This window comes from Simochromis diagramma, unplaced genomic scaffold, assembly GCF_900408965.1.
Source record: "Simochromis diagramma unplaced genomic scaffold, fSimDia1.1 OVJJ01000091.1, whole genome shotgun sequence".
Classification (NCBI taxonomy): Eukaryota; Metazoa; Chordata; class Actinopteri; order Cichliformes; family Cichlidae; genus Simochromis; species Simochromis diagramma.
The window spans coordinates 636,648-661,426 of NW_024386901.1; the positions used below are offsets into that span (position 1 = coordinate 636,648).

General features: G+C 39.6%; 1 protein-coding gene across 2 annotated transcripts in view; it reads left to right on the forward strand.

Annotated features, from left to right (window-relative positions):
• Window positions 1–1,511: 1,511 nt before the first annotated feature.
• The window catches only part of man1a2 (mannosidase, alpha, class 1A, member 2), a 141,640-nt gene continuing 118,372 nt past the window's right edge, over window positions 1,512–24,779 (forward strand). The window contains exons 1-2 of one of the 2 annotated variants that reach the window (XM_040034718.1): window positions 1,512–1,796; window positions 3,262–3,772. In XM_040034718.1, coding sequence (XP_039890652.1) covers window positions 3,459–3,772 — 314 coding nt within the window. In that variant the 5' untranslated portion in view covers window positions 1,512–1,796; window positions 3,262–3,458. The other variant, XM_040034719.1, reaches the window with a different exon arrangement.

A 24,779-nucleotide genomic window follows, 5' to 3' on the forward strand; every position in this document is an offset into this window, starting at 1 on the left:
AATAAAGCTTGATTTCGATACAGCAGATGAACAGTATCTTAAAGTCATGTCCTTAAGAAATGAGAAGAAAGTCCCAGGCAGACCTGACACAGGACCTGAGAGTCAACTGCTCCTTCAGTTCATTCAGTGTTCATCACAAATATATTGAGCTATGACAAATGACATAAGAACTGGACTGAAAATCAGTGACAATGATGAATCCATATTTTACTTTTTTTTTTTACACAACAATGAATTTATGAATATAGAAGAGTACGATCAGTTTTTTTTATTATCTGAAAAACATCTGATTGGCAAGATAATCATTTTTCAGTATGATAATGACCCCAAACAGACTGCAATGCAGTAAAATTATTCATTTTTGAACTGTTAGCTTCTTACTCACAACTTAAGGGTGCATTGATCTGTTATTTGGATCTGATATCGACCCAGCACTGACCCAAAATCGGATACATTTCTTTAAAAAAACAAACCAAAATAAAAACCTACCCCTTAATATCTAATCTCTAAAAAAGGTCCATCTTTATTTTAGTTATTTTTTTTACTTCATGATCCACCAGCCTAAGAACTAACAAAGCACAGAGGAAGCTTTGCAGGAATTTCAAGCTTTCTACTCCATCAGCTTTTCCAGGTATACTTGGGGTAGTTTTTTTAATATATATTAGTGTTCAGAAAAGACTCTCACACAGCTGAAATGAAACTAAAGTAAAGAAGGTGAATAAGTGTGAATACCTTCTTTCTCTCATTTTGATTTCATTTATGTTGGTCCTGTTGTCAGGTGTTATTTTACTATGACATACCAGTTCAGTACATTTATATCCTTGCACTGGGAGAAACACCCCTCAACCATGCTACAAGTGCTGACATTGCATAGTTTGTCCATCAGGGGGCACATACTCCACAAATACAACAACCAGACCATTAATGAGTAATTGATGTTGCAATGATACAAAAAAATAAGTTTGTCCTAGTAAGGACTCATAAATAACTACATATAACGAATGCTATGGAAATCTATTTGTTTTGTGTGCCTAAAGAAAAAATATAGATTGATTTATCACCAAATATTGGCACCTATATAAGCTGGGCTATAATATTTTATTAAATACACTTATTTTTTATACTGTATTTGTTTAACTCAGGAAAACAGTGTTTAAATCAACCTTTGATTTTTCCTTAATACATAAATAAATGATTCTCCGTCTCTTGCCAAGAGTGACGAATACAGCATATTAATCTAACACTACAATAGAATCATCACATCTGTGCTGGAAAAGGGTGCATCCCTAATTTAAGTATAACAAACAAATGCTAAAAAAAATAATCGAGGTGAAGGATTGGACCATAATTTGCACAAATGTAGTATCATGCACGCTGCAGCTGTTTTTCAGTTTTACAGAGGTGAATCATAGGGACGAAGAATCTAGCCCTCTAGCAGGCTGGGGGGTGTGCCATTGTTGGTGTGCCTTGTTTTACATACAGAACAGTAATTCTGCCCAGCGAAATTGTCAGACGGTCCCTAACTCGGGTAGGCAGAGTAGTTGATGCTGAATCGCCGAGCAGCAGCAGCTCGCACTCAGTCTGTCGCTGCAGTCCAACAGAGCGACCGGTTATCAACATCCTCTCCGCGGAGCTGTAACGCTATGTGGGTCTGAGCTGACGGTCAGCGGTTCAGCCACGGCACGACACCACGGTGTTTCATTTGTGGACATGAGGACACCTGCTACAGCGACTCCTTTCAAAACGTGGACCGGGAATCCCGACAGGCATCGATTTTCGACGAGCATATGAGAAAGGTGGTGATGCAGCAGAGTGGCTTCCACACAAGAGACCGCCTCTGTCAATTCGCAGCCAGCCAGCTAGCTAGTGCTAGCCTTGTAGCCAAATAGCTAGCACCTGGGCAGGCTGAGGGTTTTAAAGCTCTGTCTTTACAACCTCCGGGATAGCTCAAATGTCAACGGGCCGAAACGCGTATGTCGGGCTATTTCTATTTATTGTGTGGGTTTCCCCCTGAGCGTTGACAGGAACTTTATTTTCCTCTTTTCTTTCCATTGCTAGCCAGTATTAGCCGGGTAAGTTAGCGCATTTGCTTGTTAGCTAGCGTTTTGTATTGGCTAATCACCTCACACAGGCTGGCACTGTCACAGAATGAACTTGGTATTCTGCGTGGAGACGCAGCTCCATACCAACATGATGGAAAAGTACAGGAAAAACAGGGCTCTGTTAACACTGTCTAGCTCCAACCCCGCAGGCTTTAGTACGAATAGCAATGTTTGTCTTTAAAGGGGTACTTGCTTCATTTCCATCCATCCTTTACATTCGCACTTGGAGCAGCTGCTGAGCCGAATCAGACATTTACCCCACATCTTCTTTCCACATCTGCTGGCACGAGGGAATAAAACCGTTATCTTTTCCAGTATAGCCCACGGGTGTTTAATAGGTGGGTTGATATTCAGATGTAGTACAGCACAGAAAACAGGCATGCAATGTACTTAGAAAGCGCGGCTTACTCCCTTTTTCTTGGCTAGAGTTTGGAACACAACTGTGCATTGTGTGTTACTTTTGTGCTTTTTATCATGATACATGTGTGGTAGCAAGAAATACACCACTGCAATAAGATAAAACTGTAGAAAGAAAGCTGTGCTCACTCTGCAGTGGCACTAAAGCCAGTATGCGTAAAGGACAGTTGATCGAACAGATACTGCACAAACTCTTGATACCTTAAGCCTCTTGGAAAATCTATCATTTTTCTCATGGCCAAAGGATTAAGTCTTTTGTGTATGTTTGTGGAAAGAGAAAGAGAGTGAGAGACATCCTGAGGTATTTATTTTCCAGATGACATGTTGTTAAAATCACCATAGCAAGCCAAGAGGATTGTTTATTATTCTAATATATCAGCTCTTGCTTGATCTATGACATGCCATTTACTTGAGCTGTCACTTTGCTTTTGATTGTAATTCAGAGCTGTTTGGCTCAGTAGAAGCCTGTCAGGGAGAGTGCATGGTGAGAGGATACTAGTGGTTACAAAAGACATGCTGCCAAGGTGGAGAAATGACAACTGAAGGAAAGACTATAAAGGACATCAACTCGTCTATCCTGCCAGTGCATAGAGAGCATTGACTATCTAAAAAAAATTGGTAAAAAATGAAGAAAGGAAAAGGCAAGGTTTTTCTACAATGGTGTTTAGTCTGTTAAATACGCTCTCATTTGATTTTTTTTTTTCTTTCTCCTAACTGAATGCCTCGGTGTACTTTTTTTCAGAACCATCATGGCCATGTTCCTGCTGACAAGTCACCCTGTTACTGAGGGATCTCTGCCTTTTTTGGTTTCTGGACCTACCAAAGCAGGGATGAGATAATAAAGTTAACCAGTCGGTGCATGCCGCTACAGCAACCCGTGGCACCTGTGAAACCCACCTTACCCCATCCCTAGTAAAGTTAATTTCAAACAGTCAAAAGATGACGACGCCGGCTCTACTACCGCTGTCGGGCCGCAGGATACCCACTCTGTCGCCGGGTGCCTCCTCCTTCCCGCACCATAGGGCCACGTTGAGGCTCTCTGAGAAGTTCATCCTCCTCCTCATCCTCAGTGCCTTCATCACCTTATGCTTTGGGGCCTTCTTTTTCCTCCCAGACAATTCCAAGCACAAGCGCTTTGACCTGGGCTTGGAGGATGTGCTTATCCCTCATATTGACACACCCAAAGAGGGCAAGCACGCCTCAGGACAGGTGATCATACATGGACAGGGAGGACATGATGAGCACAGACACAGGTAAGGGCCCACAGAAGTGTTGTTAAGTGTAGAAAAGAAAGAGCTAGCGTGTCTTAATTTATATATATATATATATATATACTGTGTGTATTTGACAGTGAATAAGGAGATCAGAAACAACTGGTTTTCTTACATATTAGTAAGTACTTAGTTTATCTTTGGTTCTTTACATACCTTATGTCATTCAACCAGGTGTCTTGACACGTTTTTTCAAACAATCTGATGCCTCTGGACGTGTGGTACTGTTTGCCAAGTGATACACGTCAGCACAAATGCTCCTTTCATTTTGTTCCGTATTCCTTTGCACAGCTGAGTGTGCTCTGTGCTCTCTCGCCCTTTGTTTCTCCACTAGGTCTAATGGTTTTAGTTCTTTAACAGCAGGCATTTTATCACCTTGGCCTGAGTTTTGCTGTTTTGTCCCGCAGGCAGACATTGTTGAACTTGATGATCTAGAACACACAGGCTGTTTGAAAAGCCTTAGTGACTGCTTAAAAAGGCTTGGAAATTAGTGTCAGCAGTGAGCTACATACTGGTCACTTTGGGCTTCAGTGTTGACATTTATCATTTGTTCTGTCCAGCTATCGTTCTGAGGCGCTTTCTCCCTCCTAAATCAGGGTCAGTGTTTGGTATCTCTAATAGTGTTGTGCCTTTTGGAATGCAGTGCTCTGCACAAGGTTCATGTGCATCTATCAAATGATATCTCAACTGACTCGGGAACACTGACATAGAAACATTTACTTTTTTAAAATCAGTATTTAAATGATAGAAAAGAAGCTAAACCTTGTATTTACCTAATTTGTACTGCTGTGTTCATTTCAGAGCAGTGTGAGTGCCTCTGCTGCATTCATTTCTAGTCACGCCAGGTTCTCTCATAATTTCTCTCTGTTACCAGGCTGCAATCTGTGGGTTTCACTGTGTACGTGTACATATGAGGTGGGAAGGGTGGAGTAGAACACGTAGTGCAACACCAGAAGTGAAGATGGAGTTAGTCAGGTTAATGACAAGTGGTTTTCCAAGTGTTTCCCAACAAGTGTTCATCCAACTAAGATGGAAAAACACCATAGAACACTAAATGTATGTAGATCTCATGGCAGGCTTGATCTCATGAGAGTACTAGCATTTCTTCTGCTGAGTTCCAGCTAAATTACCCAACAAGCACAGCTGTGATCCTCCTTTACTGAATAACATGCTAAAATGGACAGAAAACACAAGCTAGTGAAAATGCACAGATTCATTTTTAACATGCTGTTTCAAAATTACACTACACCGAACAACTGTCTAACAGTTGTAGGCAGTTTCCACTGCACATGCTGCAACGGTGCATTTTCACTGTTTCAATCAAAGTGGCTACACCGTGCGTAAGATTAGTGTGTAAGAAGAGGGAATATGCTGCGGAGATCTATTTAGCAATCACAAAATCAGACCAGTCTGAGGAATTGACACCAAAATCCAGTTAACAGCCAGTAGATAGTGACAGTTCCACAGTGCTGTGCTGTTTTCAAAAGCTAAAAACACAACAGAACCCATGAAATAAATCCTCAAGTCTTGTTTTCCTGTTAACTAACATAATCTTAAGTAGAACGTGCTCTTCAGGTGTATCTACTAACAAGCTCTGCTACACACATGTTCCACAAACATTACTGTGCTTTCAGTGTAGCCAAAGAACTAATAGTAGTTATTGTCCTTCTATTGGAGTGGTCTTTCGCTGGCATAACTCATTCACGTATGAATCATTCAAGCACATGCATATTATTTTGCAGCCACAAAATATTTATGACATGCATGAGTGCCAAAGGGCAGGTGAGAAGAACAATTTAATAGAAAAGGTCATCTGCAAGCCGGTAACGGACGTCATTAGTTTATCTGAAATCTTGGCAGGGTGTTACCAAGCAGTTTCTCCCACAGTTTCAACGTTGCATTTTGCCTCCTTATTCCCTGTGGTGCCTGTTCATATTTTCATTCTGAAAGCCTTTCTTTCAATGCTGCCTGCTTGAAATAACGTAATTGCTGTTGTCCAACGACTCAGACAAACAGAACAGGCAGTGCTGAGCTCAAATGGTGCTGCGTATTATCAAGTGTTTTGTTTTTTTTGTTTGTTTTTTTTAAATGTCGAGGTGGGAAACTTGGAGTTATTCTTGCTTCGCCATAAGTGGCAGTCATGTTTTGCTTCAAATACTTCTACTCTACTCGTCACTGAGGTCTTCTCGACTCTACTCCTATATTTCATTTCTGGGCACGTCCAACACAAAAGGGTCCCCAGGATGTTCCTGGGGACTAATTTACAAGTCATTTGAACGAGACAGGAAAAAAAATCAGACTAGTTAACTAGTGTGAAAGGCAGAAGACGCTGGGCGCAATCTAACAGACAAGGATAAGCACTGACCTTAGAATAACTGTGTATGAATTTAGGAGTCATTTGAGACCATTAACGGATTCCTCAACATTCAAATCTTGTTATGAATGTTGGTGAAATGTGTAGCGCTGGGGCCACACAGTGTCAGATTAGTTTGATAAATGTTTGCTAGCAGCAGTAGCCCCTTTCGTGGCAGGCTAGCATCCACACGTCTGTGCATAATGTGGTTACAAATTACTTGGACCACTTCAGTGTGGTTATATGCCAGTTTTCTCTCACACAGCCAACATACAAAAGTTCATTTTCTCCATCAATGTACTGCAGAGCTGTGGTGTTTCACACAGCTGTCATCTTCTTACTTTCAATCTGTTTCATTTCAAGTTCCCTCACAGAGAGCGAGGGGGTCTCAGGCATTTGTCAGGGCTGCAGCACTAGTTGGTCTCAGGTGGCGTTGTAACATCTTTGAACCAACTTAGTAAAACAACAATAATAGATTTAACCGACTAGTATTTCTGGTGCCTACTAGCAAGAGTAGCAGTGTATAAATGTCTTGTTGACCGTGCACATGCCTAGTGTGAACGCAGTTAGTCTTGTGATCTGTGTCACTGTAAAGCTGGAACATGGGAGTTTTACATATAATTAAACGTGCGTTACATTTAGGCCTTTCCTAATTTGAACTAGTAGATGGATAGTTCAAATTTCATCACCTTGGAGTATGTTATACATATCAGTATGTTTTAGTAAATCAGAATTTGAAATCTGATGTCTGCTTAAACACTTCCTCACTGGTGTGTCGAACTGGATGAATTTTAAATCAGCTGCGAGCGATTGGTTTTCCAGAGCTACAGAGGAACGTGACGTAGCATCAGACACACACAGCAGTATGCTAACTGAGGTTATCGTCATGGGGGATAAACTTAGCTTCTGAGAAAGTCAGATAGAAAAAGAAACTTGACATTCGCAGGAAGAATTATAGCCTTCAAAAAATGGATTGATATGCATTACAAGGGCTCGGCAACATTGCTTTAAACTTCCATGCTGCAGGCTTGAAATAAATCCCATTCAACGTACTCTTCATGTTTTGGGTAAGCTGTTTAAATGAGATTCCAGTAGGTTCAGTGTGCAGTCACAGATGGCAGAAGGCACTTCTTCTTCTTCTTCTTAATGAACTGAATACTTTTTTTTATATTTCTTTATTTTTTTTATAGCCTTTTTCAGCTTTGTATTCAGATTCATGGATTTTTAATTGCTTAGTGAGCAACTCCTTGGAATTAATAACATGGCTGTGAGTGGGGGGGAAAAAGCTACACAGTTATGAGCATCTTCACTGCCGTCCATTTTCAAGGATATACCAAGGACAGAAAAAATATAAATACGTAGCTTCACATTTGACGGAAATTAAGAGGAGTATATGAAATGTGATTAAAATACAGCCACTGAGATGTCACTGTGTTTTACAGAGGAAGAGTAATCGTAACCTTAGAGATGTCTGGAAATTAGTTTTATGCAAATTCAAAGTCAGGAATATGTGCTCCGTGTATTTTAACCTTACACAAGCATTCATGTGAGGTGTTTTTATCCTCTCCACCCCTTCTTATAACAGCTTATTGAAATCTGTTCAGTTTGCTTGTTGGTATAGCTGCCTCAGCTGTTCTTAAAGTGGTTATTGTGTGCTCCAGAGGACTCGGGGTTCAAACAGCCTCAGGAAAATGAGGTGTGCTAGTATTTAAAGAGACCCGCAGGAACCCAAACGCGCTCATAATAATTTCGCCTTTGCTTTATTCGGCCGCAGAAACCCCCACAGAACCAGTTCTTTGTTCACGAGCTCAACCTGTTAATAGTCCTGTAAAGCTTATGAGGGAGAAAAGGTTATTAATCTATGCTGGTATCCAGCCATTGAATTTTTGGAGAAACGAAATGTAACGGGGAAGAGGTATGTGTAGCCTTGCTCACATGGTGCCGGACTGAACATCTTTTTGAGTTTTGAGTGTTGGTTTTTGTAAACACCCAGGAGGAGTTGTGCTGCTTCCAGGGTTTCCCTTGGTTTCTGTGGGCTTATTCAAAAACAAGTTAACTTTTAGTTTACTTGATGTTTTTCGCTTTGGTAGTTACATAGCATGACCAGTAGGTGGGTTTGCAGGTTAAATTGGTTTAACTGGACCCTTATGTGACTGATGAGCTCTGACATGCCTGAGTTTATTGTAGAGACATAAGAAGAACTTGTTAAGCTTCTAACATTTTGAAAATAAAAACAGCCCATAATGAAATAACCCACTTAAGAGTTGAAAGTTGCCCTGTTGCTGTAAATACGTGTCACTGAAAATAATGCCTGGCATTATTTTCTGGTCAAGCGTCTGTATTTTGGCTAGTATGATGCTTCGGTGATTATTTAGCATCTTTCAGCATAATTTTGAGTTTTCTACCTGAACAGTAGAGGGTGTTTCTCTGCTGAGGTTTTCAGATCAGCACTGAAATAGTTGGCTGTTAAAACTGAAGATATTTTAGATCTTCCACCCGTTATCTTATTAAAACTATGCTGAAGACAAGTAACAAGATGCTTAACAGACATTAAAGAATGGAGTTGTTAGATTGGTGGAACATTCAAGGAAGTTCTTTGCATTTCTGTTCTGACTTGTACCATGGCTGCTTATTATATTGGCTTATTATATTGATGCCATAATACCTGAGAATTAAATCTTTCGCCTTATGTAAAGATCCTTTTGGTAAATAGACATTTAAAATCAGAATGGATGTTTACAAGTTTAAGTCTTAGGCTTTGCTGTTTGAATGCTCGGATATAAAGCCCAGTTGAGCTCAACATACTGTGAGGCCAGTAATGATTCTGCCTTGGGTTTGTTCTGTTCTGGCTCAAACAACATAGGACTAGCCAGGTGCAGCACTGTAATCTGTAAAAGGGGCAAGAGGGCATGTTGGCAGAAGCAGTGACATTTTATCAGCTACAGTAGAAATGTAGAAGTCAGAGAAAAATGATCCTTATTCTAACCCTTTATGATCACATATACAGACATCCTGGTTGGTATTTAGTGTTGACTGGGTGGATAGTGGTTTTAGGTATTACAAGACAAATTTAAAATGTGTTTGGACTTTAAAGAGGTGGTTGAATAACAAAGCAGACTGAAAATATTGCAGAAGGGATCAAGAAACTGTGATGACATTTTAGATGAAACCATTTATAATGAAAAATAACGAATTGTCATTTTGCGCCTTATTGTTTTGTTGTTGTTGTTGTTGTTGTTTTTTAGTTGTTGTTGTTGTTATTATTATTATTAGTTATTATTATTATTATTATTACATATGATCAGTTTAAACCTTATTGGCCATCCCAATCCAACAAATCTATTCATTTATTCTTGGTGTGAGTAATAATATGATTGTGTTGTCCTGGTTTGGACATGAACATTCATACTGGATACTTGCCAGGGTGTCCAGTGGGGTTTGACAGAAATGCCATCTGCCACCAATTTTAACCTCTATTTGGCTGTGGTCTTCTCCTTTTTAGTGAATCTACAGTAAACATTTATGAGGAAAAATGTTTATAATGTGTATCTATATTTTTTTTTAGAGCAACACATTTTCTTTCACCTGGACAAAAAGGCATCTTTTTTATATTATAATGAAGATTTGAATTCTGCCTGGTCCATCCAGGCCTCCTGTAGTTTGGGAATTACCGAAGTCAATACTGCAATATCCTGTCCTCTGAATGATTATTTGCCTTTATGGTCCGGTAAATATCAGATCATCTATCAGTAGCTCCTTCTGTGGTTCAGTGAACCTGCCTCGGCATCCACATGCATTTTGGCACGTTCCTGTCTTTTTCCATAAAGTGTTATATAAAAACTAATAAAAAGGGCTTGTGTCTGGAGGTATTAGGTGCACCATCTGTGTAGACTATTTCAATCTCCCTCTCCCGCAGTGGAAGATGTCATTTCTTTACTAATCTCACATCATGAGTGTCATATCCCCATGTCACCAAACACGGTTGCAAGAAAAAGTTTCTGTACACTTTGGAATTATTGGGTTTTAAGATTTATTTTCTCTTAAATTGTGATGTAATCTTCACCTTCAAGTCTCAAATATAGACAGATGCAGTCAGACTGAATTCATAACACACTAATAGGGCACACTTCAAAACACTGATAAAATTATGTGACCTTGTTATGTGAATTTAGTAACTCACAGAACCTTCTGCAACACTTCTGGACCACTCCTTACAAAACTTTATTATTAATATTACCGATTGAACAGCATTTTCAAACAATCGAAAAGCATCTCAGTTGGGTTAATTGGTATATCCAAAACATGAATTTTTATTTTTGTCTAATCATACCATTATTGTTGATGTCATTTTGTGCTTTGGATCATTGTACATTGCACCAAAGCTTTCCAGTTTACTCAATTTTGGACTGCTGCTTTGACATTCTGCTTTAAAATGTCTTCATACAGTTATGACCTGTTCATTTCTTTTTCTCAATGATTTTAAAATGTACTGGTCATGACATAGCAAATCACCCACAAACCATGATGCTCCCTTCACCATGCGTTAGAGTTGGGTAACTGGGTGGGCTGAGGCCATTTGATCAAATTCGGTCCAGAAAAGGCTGTAGCTTGTTTAATTTAGTTTATCTGAAAAGATAGGTTTAATAAATAATTTTTACCTCAAAATCTGTAAATAATAAGGCTAAATGATGCTAAGAGGTTGGATACCCATATTAACAAAAGGTATTGAGATTACATTTTTTGCTATAATTGGCAGGCCTATTGGCAAGGATATTAAAAAAACAAACAAGCAAAAAAACAAACGAAACAAAAATTATTATTTACAAAATGCAGAAGAGTCTTTGTACATTTCAGATGTATTGCCTTAAATCTTTAATATAAAGTATTTTTTTTCCCATAGAGGACAGAAAACCAGTGGTTACAACGGCTGTAGAGATTCCTGCAGGTGTTTGGCTCTTCTTCACCTCATTTAAGAGGTCAAATTGTTCTCTTCCTGTGATCTTTGCAGGACTCCGACCCCTGAGGAGAGCAGTGTGCCTGCTGATTTTCCTTTGTTTCCACAGTTTGTCTTATTGTGGCTTTATAAACACCTCATTGGTCAACTGTCATTCATTCCCTGTCAGCTTCATCCTCTTTTGTTTTGTTTTATTTTTCTGTTTTGGACTACAATTTACAATGTTCCTTTTTCAGTGAATAATCCCTTAAGGACATCAGGAAAGAGTTTATTAAAGTCACAGAGCAAAGGGAGCTGATGGTCATTTTCCCATAAACTTCTATACTGGAAGTCTCTTTTGCAGCCAGCAGAAGTAAAATGCAAGGAATTTTCTTATTAGATTCTGGAGCTGGAAGCATTGTCTGTTCTTGTGCACTGTCTGAAATGATCAGGCTTTGTGAATAACCAAACTTTGTAGAAACAGGAGTACGTGCCTTCAACCTCAGAATCCCCACTTGTATCACTGAAGTTAACTTTCAGTGAAGTTGTACTTTCTGGAGTCGGGATTGTTTATTGATTAGAGCAAATACTTTTATTATACAACTACAATTATTAGTATATTATAGGTACATAAACCTTTTCATGCAACTGAAGCTAAAAGCAAAGTTCAGAATGCTTTGTATTAGATCAGCGGTTCCCAACCCCCGGGCCTCGGACCGGTACCGGTCCGTGAGTCGTTTGGTACCGGGCCACGAGAGTTGAGGCTCAGGTGTGAAATGTATGTTTTTCAGGGTTTTTAACGGTTTTCAGCGCTATTTTGTTATCGTTTTTATTGTTAACTCTGTTTTCCTGGGTCTTTTCACGTGTGTTATCAATAAATCTTATTTTTTTCGGTACCGGTACTACTTTTATTTTGTTGTATTTATCCGCGACACCTTAAAGGCCGGTCCATGAAAATATTGTCGGGCATAAACCGGTCCGTGGCGCAAAAAAGGTTGGGGACCGCTGCTCTTAATTGTTGATTTGCCACACGGAGCAGCGCGAGAGTAAAGCACGAGGGAGAGGCTAATAATCGGCTCAGTCATTTTTAATGATCGTTGAAAGCCCAGATCGTAATCGTGATTAAAATTCGATTAATTAAGCAGCCCTAGTGTTATGCATCAGTTTCTGTTTCAATTCTTCAAATGAAATAGTACAACAATACAAGTACAACACAAGTAGTTTAATTGTGAACAGTGTGATGAGGCAAGTGAGTTTATGATTCAGACACACCTGTAAGTAGCAGAAAATCTACAGGTACAACCTTTTTGTACTGCATCCCTCCAATGGATTTTAGTCATGTGACCACTAGTACCTTGGTTTTGCTACTTATTACGTTGCCAGTTATTGTTAGTGTTGCAGGGCCGTAACTTTGCTTTTGCACTATGATAGGGCCATAAATCAACATAGCAGCGCAGCAGATCATATTTAAGGCCCAAGCCAACATAGGAGCACCTTTATTTATCACATTTAGTGTGATATCATTCCTGTGTCTTCATGCTTAATTTCCATGTCAGCTGCAAAGTAAATCTCTGTAGTTTTATTTATTTATTTTTCTTGTGTTTGTGTGTATGTGTGCGTGTGTTTATGCCTGGTGATAATCAAGGCGTGCTTGTTTGTATTTGCAGGCCCACCTATCACATACTTGAGCACATACACTGTTAAAACTAGGGGCTGCAGTTTTGCAGAAGCTCGTGAAACCATCCGTACTGTTTAGTGGATTTAACAGGGGTGAAGCTATTTAATAGTTGCTTCTGTTGTTCAGAGCTAAAAGGAAAGCAAAGTACCTTGCCAAGACAAAATGGGTTTTTTACGCGTCAGCAAACAATGTAGAACAGTTATAAAAGTTAGATCTAAAGCAAGTCGATGGGGCTTCAAGTTTTGAAGCTAAAAATGGACCTATAATGGCCTTAAGCCTTTAACAACAGTGTAATTTTCCAATATTTTGATTGCTTTAAGAAGTCTAACAACCGTAGCTGAATGATAGTCAGAAATTCAGCTGCAAACGGCCCTGCTTGTTTTGCAAATAGATGAAAGAATTGATTTTGTTTTGGCCTATCAGTTATGTTAGAAGCTGTTATATATGGTTAGAGCAGCTGCTAATTCTGCCTTTCTGTCTAAAATTATAGTTGTCAAAAAAAATGTTTCTCAGATACTATGTAAGCTGATGATAGCCACTTAAACATTAGAAATTACGTGATAGTCACAACCCCAGCCTTAAGGGGTCACAGGCTAGTGTACTCCTAGTGCTATCTCAAGTCCAGATAATTGGAAGGTTTCTGTCAGGAAGTACATCTTTCTGATCTTTATTTTTTTTTTTAAAGTCATTTGTTGGCCTCATGGTGGTTCCCTCCCCCCCAGGTGTTGGTATTAAGCTTTAACCCTAGTATTATTTAGTATACTGTAAACCAGTATATTAGGGCGTGAGTACCCTCTTGCCACTGGCTAGCACATTAGCACAAGGGTTTTGCAAGACTGTTTTCTCAGTCTAAGTGTGGTTGTGGTGTGTACTGCCTTTTTTAAAAGTAATGATCACTGCAGTAGCAGCTGCCTTGCAGCCAATATATTTGATTTCCAGTAACTCCAACATGCTCTCAAATTCCAGCTTGCTAGATTCAACATTTTCGAATACATTGACAATGTTTAATTTCCCTTATATAAAAAACTGTTGGTGCATATAAGATGAAATTAAAAATTAAAGTTACAATTAAATAACTGAATGTCTGAATTGTTTTACAGTATCAAATGCGCCTTCAAGAAAGTCAAGAAAATACTTTAAACCCATACACCCGTCTGCTTACAGGTTCTTGTTACTATTCCCCTTTAATGTTTTCACCCTGTTGCTTTCAGAATAGATTTCAAAACATGCAGAATACTTTATCAAATGTAAGTCCATCCTTGAGATCCATGTTGACGAATGCTGATGCCAAATGATTTGTCTGTTGTCCATAGATTTCATCTGCTAGTTGTATTAAGAAGTGACTAGACTGCAGAAATACAATGGACTTCCATCAAACATGACACTGTTGCTTTGGAAAAGGAAAACAGTCAGACCTGCTTAGTGTAAATTACATTTTCTGTCTTTGTTTCTTTTTTTAATTTTCCATTTTTTATATCATCGTAATGGTATTTTGTTTGTAGACGACAGCTGCAGCCCTTCAGATTGACTGAAGTGTAAAGTCTGGGCGTGCGAAACAGAGATTTCAGGCCTTGTTTCTGTATTGTTTGTTAAACCAGTTTTTCCATATAACTTTTTAGCAATACGTGCCAAAAACACAGCGTGTGGTTTCTTTGTGTAGTATCCCTTAAGTTAACAGGAGTGAATACCAGTGAATACATGCATTTACTCACTGGCATAGGTTGAGTATTAAGAAATATGAAATAAATGGTTAGTCATATTAAAATGATTCCATCACGTATCACTCAATTGCAGTAACAACTGAGATGATTTTGCACTGTATTATTTATTTTATCTGGTGTTCAAAATGTCTGAATCCATAAACTTTGAACCTTTTATGTATTTTGTAATATTTAATAGTAATTTCTGAATGGAAAAAACAAGGCATTTTTCTTGCTAAATTGAGCTTTTGATTTAAGCCTCATATTGGCAAGAGTAAGTCATACAAGGTGCATTTTAAAAAAAAAAAAAAATGCACCTTTTATTAAATCAAAGCAGAGGAATTCAGGAGAAGTAAGAAGTGTGTTTTAAGTTGGGGCTGAATGTCTCTTAGCTAACGGTAGACTGTTATACACCCCACATGGATGTTTATATGATTATTCTGTAATAACAGCATGGCATTAGCCTTTACGTGTGTGTGTGTGTGTGTGTGTCTGAATCACACACCAGGTAAAATTGATTTATAGTCTGACTGATACAGTCTAGTTGACTCACAAATGACAATTCTCTGTAGTGGCATTTTCAATGGATTGCATTTATATAGCACTTTTCGAGAACCTCAAAGCGCTGTACAATTCCACTATTCATTCACTCTCACATTCACACACTGGTGGAGGCAGCTACAGTTGTAGCCCTGGGGCAGACTGACAGAAGCGAGGCTGCCATATCGCGGCATCGGCCCCTCTGGCCATCACCAGTAGGCGGTAGGTGAAGTGTCTTGCCCAAGGACACAACGACCAAGACTGTCCGAGTCGGGGCGCGAACCAGCAACCTTCTGGTTACAAGACGAACTGCCAACTCTTTGAGCCACGATCGTCCCATTTTCAGCATTTCTTTAAGTGATACAGATAGTGTATGGGCTAGATTTTTTTTTTTTTTTTTTTTTCTTCTGTTTTTTTTCTCGACCAGTTTCTACATTTCTTGGTGGCTCTCATGTAGCTGATGCTGCACAAAGTCAACATGATAACAACGACATTTGATCACTAACAGGCAGTTCAACTGTTGATGGCTCTGTTCTAGATTTTTCCTGGAATAACTCCCAGACTGAATCTGGGAAATCACTGGAAATTAGCAGTAAGCCATCATCTTTGATAAGTGTCTGCATCCAGTGTAACTGCATGGCTCCCCACGTTAAGAACCGGGCTGCTTTACAAAGGGTGGATTAGGTGTCCTCTTAGAAAATCTCCTTATGGCAAGTACAGATCTGTGTGTGAGTGTACTTCTGGAGCTGGTTAGGTAAAAATGATAAATTTAATTATAAGCTTTTGGTTTTGAGTTTTGAATGTGTTTTTAAAAAATGGAGAAAATGGGGGAAAAAAGGGTTGATGCCTAAAGACAGACTGGCGATTATTGCTGTCATTAATTGCAGCTCAGCATCACAGTGGGGCAGTGGTTACTAGGGGTGGGAATTGATAAGAATCTATTTGGATTAAATTATCAATATCACTTATCAGTTCGATTTGGTATCGATTCTCACTGGCTCCGCTTTGAGAGTCATCGCTGAGTGAGGGAATCAAAGACATTACATACTGCTAATTGATTGCATGATGTGTGGTCAAATGTTTGTGCATGTTGGAGGTCTTTCCAGATATTTTTTTGATGTGATCAGTGTTAATTGCTCAAAATAATTCAAGAGCTGCATTACTTCTTGGGTCAGTTCCCCATCAATGGATATCAATTCAAGTTTGTTCTTAAATTACATTATTCGTGTGTCTTTTAATGATGTATTATAATGATTTACAAGTCGTCTCACCCCCGCCCCCCCCTTAAAAAAACAAAACAAAACAACATCAATAAAAAGTTATATATAGTGGCAGTCAGACGTTGTGTTATTTTCCAGTGCTTGAAAGCCATCCCAAAGGTACAGCTTCTATAAAAAACATGTCTTTGACTTTGATCAGCAAGATCTTTAATGCAGTATTTATCACTGGGCAAGTATCACTGGTTCCAATAGCATCTTAATAATGCAGACACACTTTTCATTCCCCAACTTCTTAGCTGCACTGATATGTTTGTGGCCAGTGGACCTACATTTATGTCCTAACAGGGGAACTCTGCTACAGGTGCCGTCTTTCTTTTTGAATTAAAGGAGAGTTTGCAGTGACGAGTCAGATAGCTTCTAGGTTATCTGTTGCTGTGACATGAAAAGTTCTGCCTTCCTCCAGTAAACGTGGTACAAAAGCCTAAAATTTCCAGGCATCTGGGCTAAAGCTGGAGTGGCCATTTTAATGTTGTGGACATTATGTTGTAGTGATATAACTTAAACCTGTGCAGATAAGTTGTAATCTGACATATAGACTTCACATGGTTGGGCCTCATGAGTACAAGAATGGCCCATCAAGTACATTTGTGGACTTATTTTAGCCTTTAAAAAAAGAGAGAGAAGGAGAAGAGCGGTGTCTGTTAATTTGATTGTGAATGTTTCTTGTCACCTTTTATTATAAAAGTTCAATCAGTGCTAATAACTAGCCCTGCCCATCTCATGTTAATTTTCCTGCCAGTTAATTTTCCTTTTGGCCAAGTTGCTGTTGTAGCTGTCCATTCAGCCGCTTTCTCAGTGTCTCTTCACACTCTCACATATTCCCCCATTTTGGACGTAAACTGCTGACGGTAGTCCTCATTCCTCTCTGGAGAACTGTTGGGAGGAGCAGGATGGCCAGTCTTAAGGAGCACCCACATAGGAAGAGAGTAGCAGCAGTGTAACGATACGATACCACACAGTGTCAGTGAAATTTTATACCCGTAGTGATGACGCAAGCGATAATGGGGTGGGTGGGTGCTGACGTAACTTTGAGGCTTTTTTAATAATTCATTAAAGAAATCCTCCTGTTGTGAACACTTCCTTTTCCCAAACACATATAGAATCCAAGTCGTTGGGAAAGCTATAGTTAGTAGCTGTTTGAGGTTGGTGTTTGTTTCTGGTTGTCAGTCTGTTGTGAATCCCCCCCGAAATAATATTGTGTACCCACAAGATAAAGTCTTGATTGCTTACTGTATATTATGAGTCTAGACAGACCATAATATAAGCTACAACTTGACTAATGGGCAGGAGTATGCAACTGCAGGGAGGCATTTCTAGTTTATCCCTAATCTATACAGAAGTCATCGTTTTTGCACTGTCATTTCCCGAGACTCAGCAGAAGATCGCAAACACTCATCAATCATGCATGCATACCTTCCTGAAAAGAAATTAGGAGTTTAGTAATTTATTATTTATTTTTCCTCCTGTAACAGTTCAAAAAACAGCTTGAGTTTTTCTTTGTTAAAGAGTATGTTAACAGTGTGGGTTTTCACTGCTGTGACGCAACAAACTGTAATGTGAACTCCTGACTTATAATTTCACCGTGTGTGCGTGAAAGAGATGTAGAAATGTCTTCTTGCAGTATCATTTACTCTTTGAAGCCACTCTGTGATCGCTCGGAGGCAATGCAACCGAGGGAGACCTTTTCAGATTTCTGAAAGTTATTGCGGATGTTGAAAGGCGTAACGGGACAAAGCAAGCTGTTATGAATCACTACTCTGAGTAAAATTACTTTTCAGGATGAGGTACCTCCACTATAAATACCAATCTGCATGGATAGCAGCTTGGTATTTGTCTAAAGTGATGACTTTTACACATTGTTATTGATGTGTAGCATGAATAATATAATTTAAGAACAAACTTAAATTGATATCCACTGATGGGGAACAGACCCAAGAAGTAATGCAGCTGTTGAGATGCATTGGTGTGCTGGTTGCTGTAGTTGCATGGTAACTTGTAAGTGAATGGAGGAAGTACTTTGGAATGAAAGGGGGACAAAATGTTAAAGTAGTGCTGAAAATAGGTAATTAAAATAAGAAAAAGTTAGATGAAGTGTTGTCTTTGTTGCCAAGGAATGCCAGTGGAGTGTGCCTAACTCTGTCTCACATTTATTGTCCCTTTGGAGTGTGGCAGTGGTGACAAGCTCTCTTGAAAGACAAAAGAAAGACACTTGTTTGTATTGTTTTTCATGAGTGCAGCACAGCAGGTTAGTAAAGAGAAGGGGGGAAAAAAAAAAACAAAATACGAAAGTACGTAAAGAGGGAGAATGAGGCCTTGTAGTTGTGGCCATGTTTACTACAAAGCTTCACACCAAGTCCAATTCCTGCCAAACACTGGAGTGGCAGCCCTGTTCCACAATCCTTGTCAGTTTCAGCAATGCGATCAAAGTGGGATCACTTTACGCCAAATTAAGATTTGGCACTCAGGTTTCCAAAGGCTTGAATTTCAAAAAGACCGTTCTGAATTAAAATGTGATTTTAGGCCCTTCCCCCCCCCCCCAAAACCTGCAAAACTCAGCTTGCTGTATCAAAGCCGTACCAGCTTGATAATAATGTGCTGTGCCCTGTAACAGAGCTCCCGGATTTATGATCTGCCTCGGGATGGGGAATGTAATCTCTGCTCTAAAGGTGATTTCTGAGTCAGTGCAGATTTGCTGGAAAACCTTGATGTTGTCCTAAATTTGGACAGAACCAGGAGCAATAAGGGAGCTTAGACCCCTCCTTTTTTATTTTTAATTTCTATTTTTTTTTAAACTAGCACTAGCATCTTATAAGGGTTTGAAGTTGCATGGAAATTAGAAACATCTTTTTGTTTGTGCAGCGTGTATTGTCCTGATTTCATTTTATTATCATCTCTACCTTTTAGTGCACTGTAAACAGAATGACAGTAATGCAACACCATTTATCTGTTATTGTTGACAAAATTGCTGTTGTGCATTAGTTTTTACAGGAAAAATAAGAGTCCATGTTTTCAAAGGCTTGGTGATTGAACTTTGCATCACTTGCATCATCGCACTTTTTCACACCAAAGAAGTCCGTGTCTCACAGGGCTCATGCAACCATTTGTAGTGTTTGCTTCCTGTGCAGCTGAGATGGAGACGGGCACCTGTGTTTCATATAGCGATATGAGTCAGACAGACATGATGCAGGTCATCAAAGGTAGAGCTAGAGTGCCCAGGTGTTCACCTGATGCAGTTACTATCAAGAATACATCATAACTGCGCAGACATTTATGGGAGGGAGGGAGTTATGCAGAAATAAGACGACGAGAGAAAGGAGAATAAGAACATGCATTCAGGCAGATAAATGCCATAGCACGAACGTAACTGAACACTAATTGATACAACACTTGACACGGGGGAGGAAAATGAGGAGGATGGAAAAAAGGCTAGGATAGTCAAAGATGGCTGATATGAGTAAGAGCAAGAGCAGCAGAAAGAGAATATGAATATATTTAAGGAAATAAAGGCTGCGTGCGTGTGTGTGTGCTCACATGTTTGCAGCTGAGAGATTGTAGCTATTGTGATATGGTTGTTAGGGCAGAGAGAGAATTTGAAGAGTAAGAGAGGGAGAGGATGCTATTACAAACCCACAGTTAAGCTTAGGATAGCAGTTACATATACAGCCTCCATTTGAGCCAAGTGGGTCATGGGAAAAACCAGGACAAGTAAAGTGTGTATGTATGTTTATGTTGAAGGAAAACTGGGGAGAAACAAAAATTCAGCTGCCGTACCACAAGCTCCCAACAGCTGTCTCTCAGGTAGAAGTGTCATTTGAAGCTCACAGGCACTGTTCCCATGAGGACTCTGGTGTAGTAATACTTGAAAAGAAGTGTGTTCTCTATACTCTTGCGTCCAAGATGGACAAATGCTTTACTGGAGAAATGAAGAGATTCTTGACTTGAATTGCCCACACAAAGTGTTAACTTTGATCTAAGCCCACTGTTACTGTTTGTCCCGTGTAGGATGTGTTCAGTGGCAGGGATTCTGTCAAGCCTTTCCCTTGGATGGAGTAAAGCTTGGAAAACTACTTGCAGATTTATAAAAATGCAGGGTTAAGGAAGCTGAAGTAACTATTTGAAATTCCTTCGGTCCGGACTTGTCTTAGTGCTGCTAATTGGATGCACTTTTCTATTCAGGGTGCATATCATGTGAAATGACTGCATATTATAAGATATGTGTTCTGAGTCGGTGTATCGCTTTAAGACTTTTTCTGCTTTTAAGTGAGCTCCTTGGTGAATGGCAAAAAAGGATTTAGGTCTACTCCTATACACCCAGAGCAGATATTTGTTGGGTTAATACAAAAGGGAAACTAGAGGTTATTTGTTTGGATTACCTGGAAGTTGGTTGAAGTGAAATACCAGAAACCCAGAAATGTAGTTACATATGGGAGGGATATGCATTTTTCTTTTTAAATGATTCAACATAGCTTCATATAATTTCTTCTTTTGAAACTTTCTGTCTGTAGATATGTGTGCACCTCTAGCTACCAGAGCATCTCAACATTTTTAAAAACATCCCTCCCCAAAACTGCTTCCTATTCATCTTCTCTCCTTTGATGAATAGATATGACTCTTAATATGTGCAGATGGCACTGACACCATTCTCTGTCTGTGCACACAGGAGACTGATGCAGATGAGTGACTAGCTTAGCTACTACTGTGGAATCTCTGATCTCTAGCAGCCAGCAGTTGATTTAGATTTTCCTTGGGTTGTCAGGTAGCTAACACCTATGTGAACAGAAGGGGGGCTTGTTAGATTGAATTATTCATCAGAGGCCTTGGCTCTGGTGTCTTTGTGATCCTCTGGGAGCACATTAGTGCATGTATCTCAGTAAGGCCAACATTTTGACAGGACTGTATTAACTGTAGATGCATGAAAATACTTTTGGTAAACTAGGTTAACTTTTTGCAAAAAGGCCAGGAAGAATGGTCACTTATTGACTTTATAAAGACTATTTCAGAAGTATTTCTTTTATGCTTATAGCGATGGGTGACAAATTAAAAGGAAAAAACAGAACCATTGGTTTGGCTCAGCGTGACCCTTTAGAGGCATGGGTCCCTACAAATCAAAATAAAGTTGTTCTGAGTGATTACTTTTTATGATTTGAAACATTTCTATCCTGATGGGTGTGGTCTATTCCAGAACGACAGTATACCCTATCTGTAGAAAATGTCACTTCCCTGCTTTCATTGCAACAGACTGGCGACCTGTCCAGGATGTACCCCACCTCTCGCCCTATGGCAGCTGAAATAGGCTCCAGCCCCTCTGCTATCCTGAATTTGATAAGTGGAAGAGGAGCGATGGATGGATAGATGGCACGTCATATTCTTTTCTTTTCATGCTGTCTTATTTACAAGGGACTATGAAAACGTGATTAGCTCTGTGTTTGGTCTGGCAAAATGTGAGTGAGAACTCATTACTCATTGTCAGGTGACCTCTATAAGTCACATGATACGGAGACAAGGTCTCACAGTGGTTTCACCCTAAACCCGTGTTGGTAATGACACATACCCCTTTTCCTTACTATGGCTTATATGATGGTTAATAGTGGGCCAACGCCCACTTGGGTTTAAATTAGTGCTGTCAGCGTTAATCTCGTTAAAGTGACATTAACGCCATAACCGCATTAACGCGGCAAATCTCCATTAGCAAGGTAGTGCGGATCGCCCCGTGCGTGGGGCTGCACGGCGCTAACGCGTTAACAAGCTACCCGCTCTAATGAGTTAACTCGCTAACGGAGATTTGCTGTGTTAATGCGGTTATGGCGTTAACGTAATTTTAACGAGATTAACGCTGACAGCACTAGTTTAAATAGCTTAAACTCTCCACCATTTGGTTTCAGAACTTAACAATTAGAGACTAAGGATGAGAGGTGAAACATCTTTTAAAAAAATAAAGATGTTCAGTGGCCTCCTTTCCCAAGCTCCTTAGGCTACCATGACCTGGATGACTGAGAACCTACACAAAGACCTTGCCTAAAAGAAATCAGGCAAGGTTTCACAACAAGGAATAAAGGTGATCGTACCAAATGTTGAATTTCAAGAATGTTAAAATTCTAAAAACTCACAATACTTTGCACAATACTGTACAGTCTCATTTAACTTTTTTATTGTAATAAAAAAGACTCATTTGGTTCTCTGATTAACACAGGTAAACTATGTCAGATTTCCATCGACCATATAGTAAAGTCAGGGAGCCCTAAGTGGAATCATGTATTGTTAGTGGAGTTGTGTGATAGTGCAGTTGTGCACACTCAGTGCTTTCTTTAGTTGTTTTTTCTCTAGCAATACAGAACTAGGCTTTCCAGGCAGTTGAACTTCCTGTGTGCTTTATTTGATATCTAATGCAGTGCAATATTTTTATCATTGATGTGTGTGGCACTAAAGCCACACACACACAGAAGCCTTCAGTTTCTGCACAGTAATTACTGAAGAGTTATCTGTGCTGCAGTCTCACATGAAAGGGATGAACTGTAGGATGAACACGAGCTGACATAGAGCAGGTCACGCTCTGTGAAAGAGGTCAAACTGTCTTCTCATAGACAGTTTGACCTCCTTCACAATGTCACTCTCTGGCTCCAGTGACAGAGATTCATTCAACACCATTAAATTAATCTCTGTCACTGTAGCCAGCTAAGAGGATTTCAGTTTTGCTTGTAGCGTTCTTGTTTTTCAGCAAGTGGCACACATACTGTTTGCATATTTTGCAGTTGCTGCTTTTTTGGGGGGGGGTTAATTACTTGAATACATGTGATTTAACTAATTCACATTATCAATATACACGGCTAGGTGTGAGAGGGGAAAAGTATCTGGGACTGTAAAGTCTAGTGTTGTGTGTGTGCTTTGCATTTTACAAAGGTGGCATAACTTCAGATGATAAAAATGATTGTTTTTTGGTTTTCCTAATCAGGAAAAGAGATTTCATTATAATTATTTTTATTGTTTTATTGCCCAGACGTATCAATACATAATCTATTGCTCTGATAAGGTAAAATCTGACTTGATTATAAACCCCTGCAACTCTTAGTTGTCAAATTAAAAGCAGTCTTCATATTTATTTCTCCCCCTGCAGCTGCACAGACACTGTGCAGTCACTAATAGCCCAGCAGTCTTAGTCCCATGAATAAATGAGTCAATTAAGTAATTAAGTGTTGACTTGCTGTCTGTGGTGTGTGTGTGTGTGTGTGTTACTATGGAAACATGGCTTGTAGCCTGTACTGCTTTCCCCAGAACCTTGTCTTTCCTCAGTTTAAAAAGAAAATAAAAAAAACTTGTCCTAGATACCCCACCAGGCAGTTGGACAACTGCTGCTTCTCTTCAGTTGCCATGGAAAAGGATGCTGAGCAGCAGATTTCATGAAGCCACTGAAGATTAACTTTCAGTGACAGCAAGGAAGGTTGATGATATATGGAAGTGATTAGGCTGACATGAGCGCAACAGCTGATCAGGGAGGTGGGGCCTGCCTTCATTCATTCATATTTTAAGGCGTTGGGGTGAGAAACATGAGCAGATGAGTAAAACTATAGGCGAGGCACAGCACAGTCACTTGGGTACACAGTATCTTCAGTCCGTGCTTGTCTTTCTCAAGGTAATTGAGGTTATTGAGTCAGGCAGTTGTTGATTTGATCTTAATTGCATGTTTGACATTATATGAGACTCAAAGGGATTCACCGGTGATGCTAGAGTGAGTCTTGATAATGGCTCAGGAAGAGGAAAGAGTGGCGTGAGAGGAAATTTGGAGGAGGAGGGGGGGTATGCACAGGGAAGGAAAAGAGTTTGCAGGAGGCTTATGTCTGTGTTGGAGGAATTCAGCAGAAGTGGTGGTGTGCACTGGTCTGTAATTTTTGGTGTTTGTGCCTCAGGGGACAGCATTCTGACTTTCTGTGTTTGCAAACGCATGGAGCAGAATCTTACTCCAACAGATGTGGTGCCAGTTTAAACAGAGACTTATAGGAGGGAGATGTCTCATCAAAGAATGCTAAATAAAAAATGTATGGGTAATGGCAAAGATGATGTTTGTCCTGCCCCAGGTTCACACTGAGCCCTCGGCCTCTGATCCATGTGTACATCTGAAGTTCACAACAGATTCTTCTGTGAGGTAATTTCTTACCTACTAGTTATAGTGAAGAAGTAGGTATGTGTAGGTATTTTTTCTGGGCTAACTATGTCGATAACACGAGTTAGCATGTAGTGCTGTGGTTGGAGTAGTCAGAGACTGATCATGCTGCACTGAAATCATAATGCTATGCAATTTTACATATGCGTGGTCGTAGAACATGCTAATGAACACATTTATTTTTGTCTTTTGTCTTATAGTCTTATTTTTGTCTTATTGGACAAATACATCTTAACAGTCTTACGTACAAGATTTTCCTCCCTCAAATTGCGTGCAGTTGGTACGTTTGAGAAGTCCCAAAATGATTCTTTACCCTAAAAACTTTTCTTTGACTTTGATGGAAAACATCA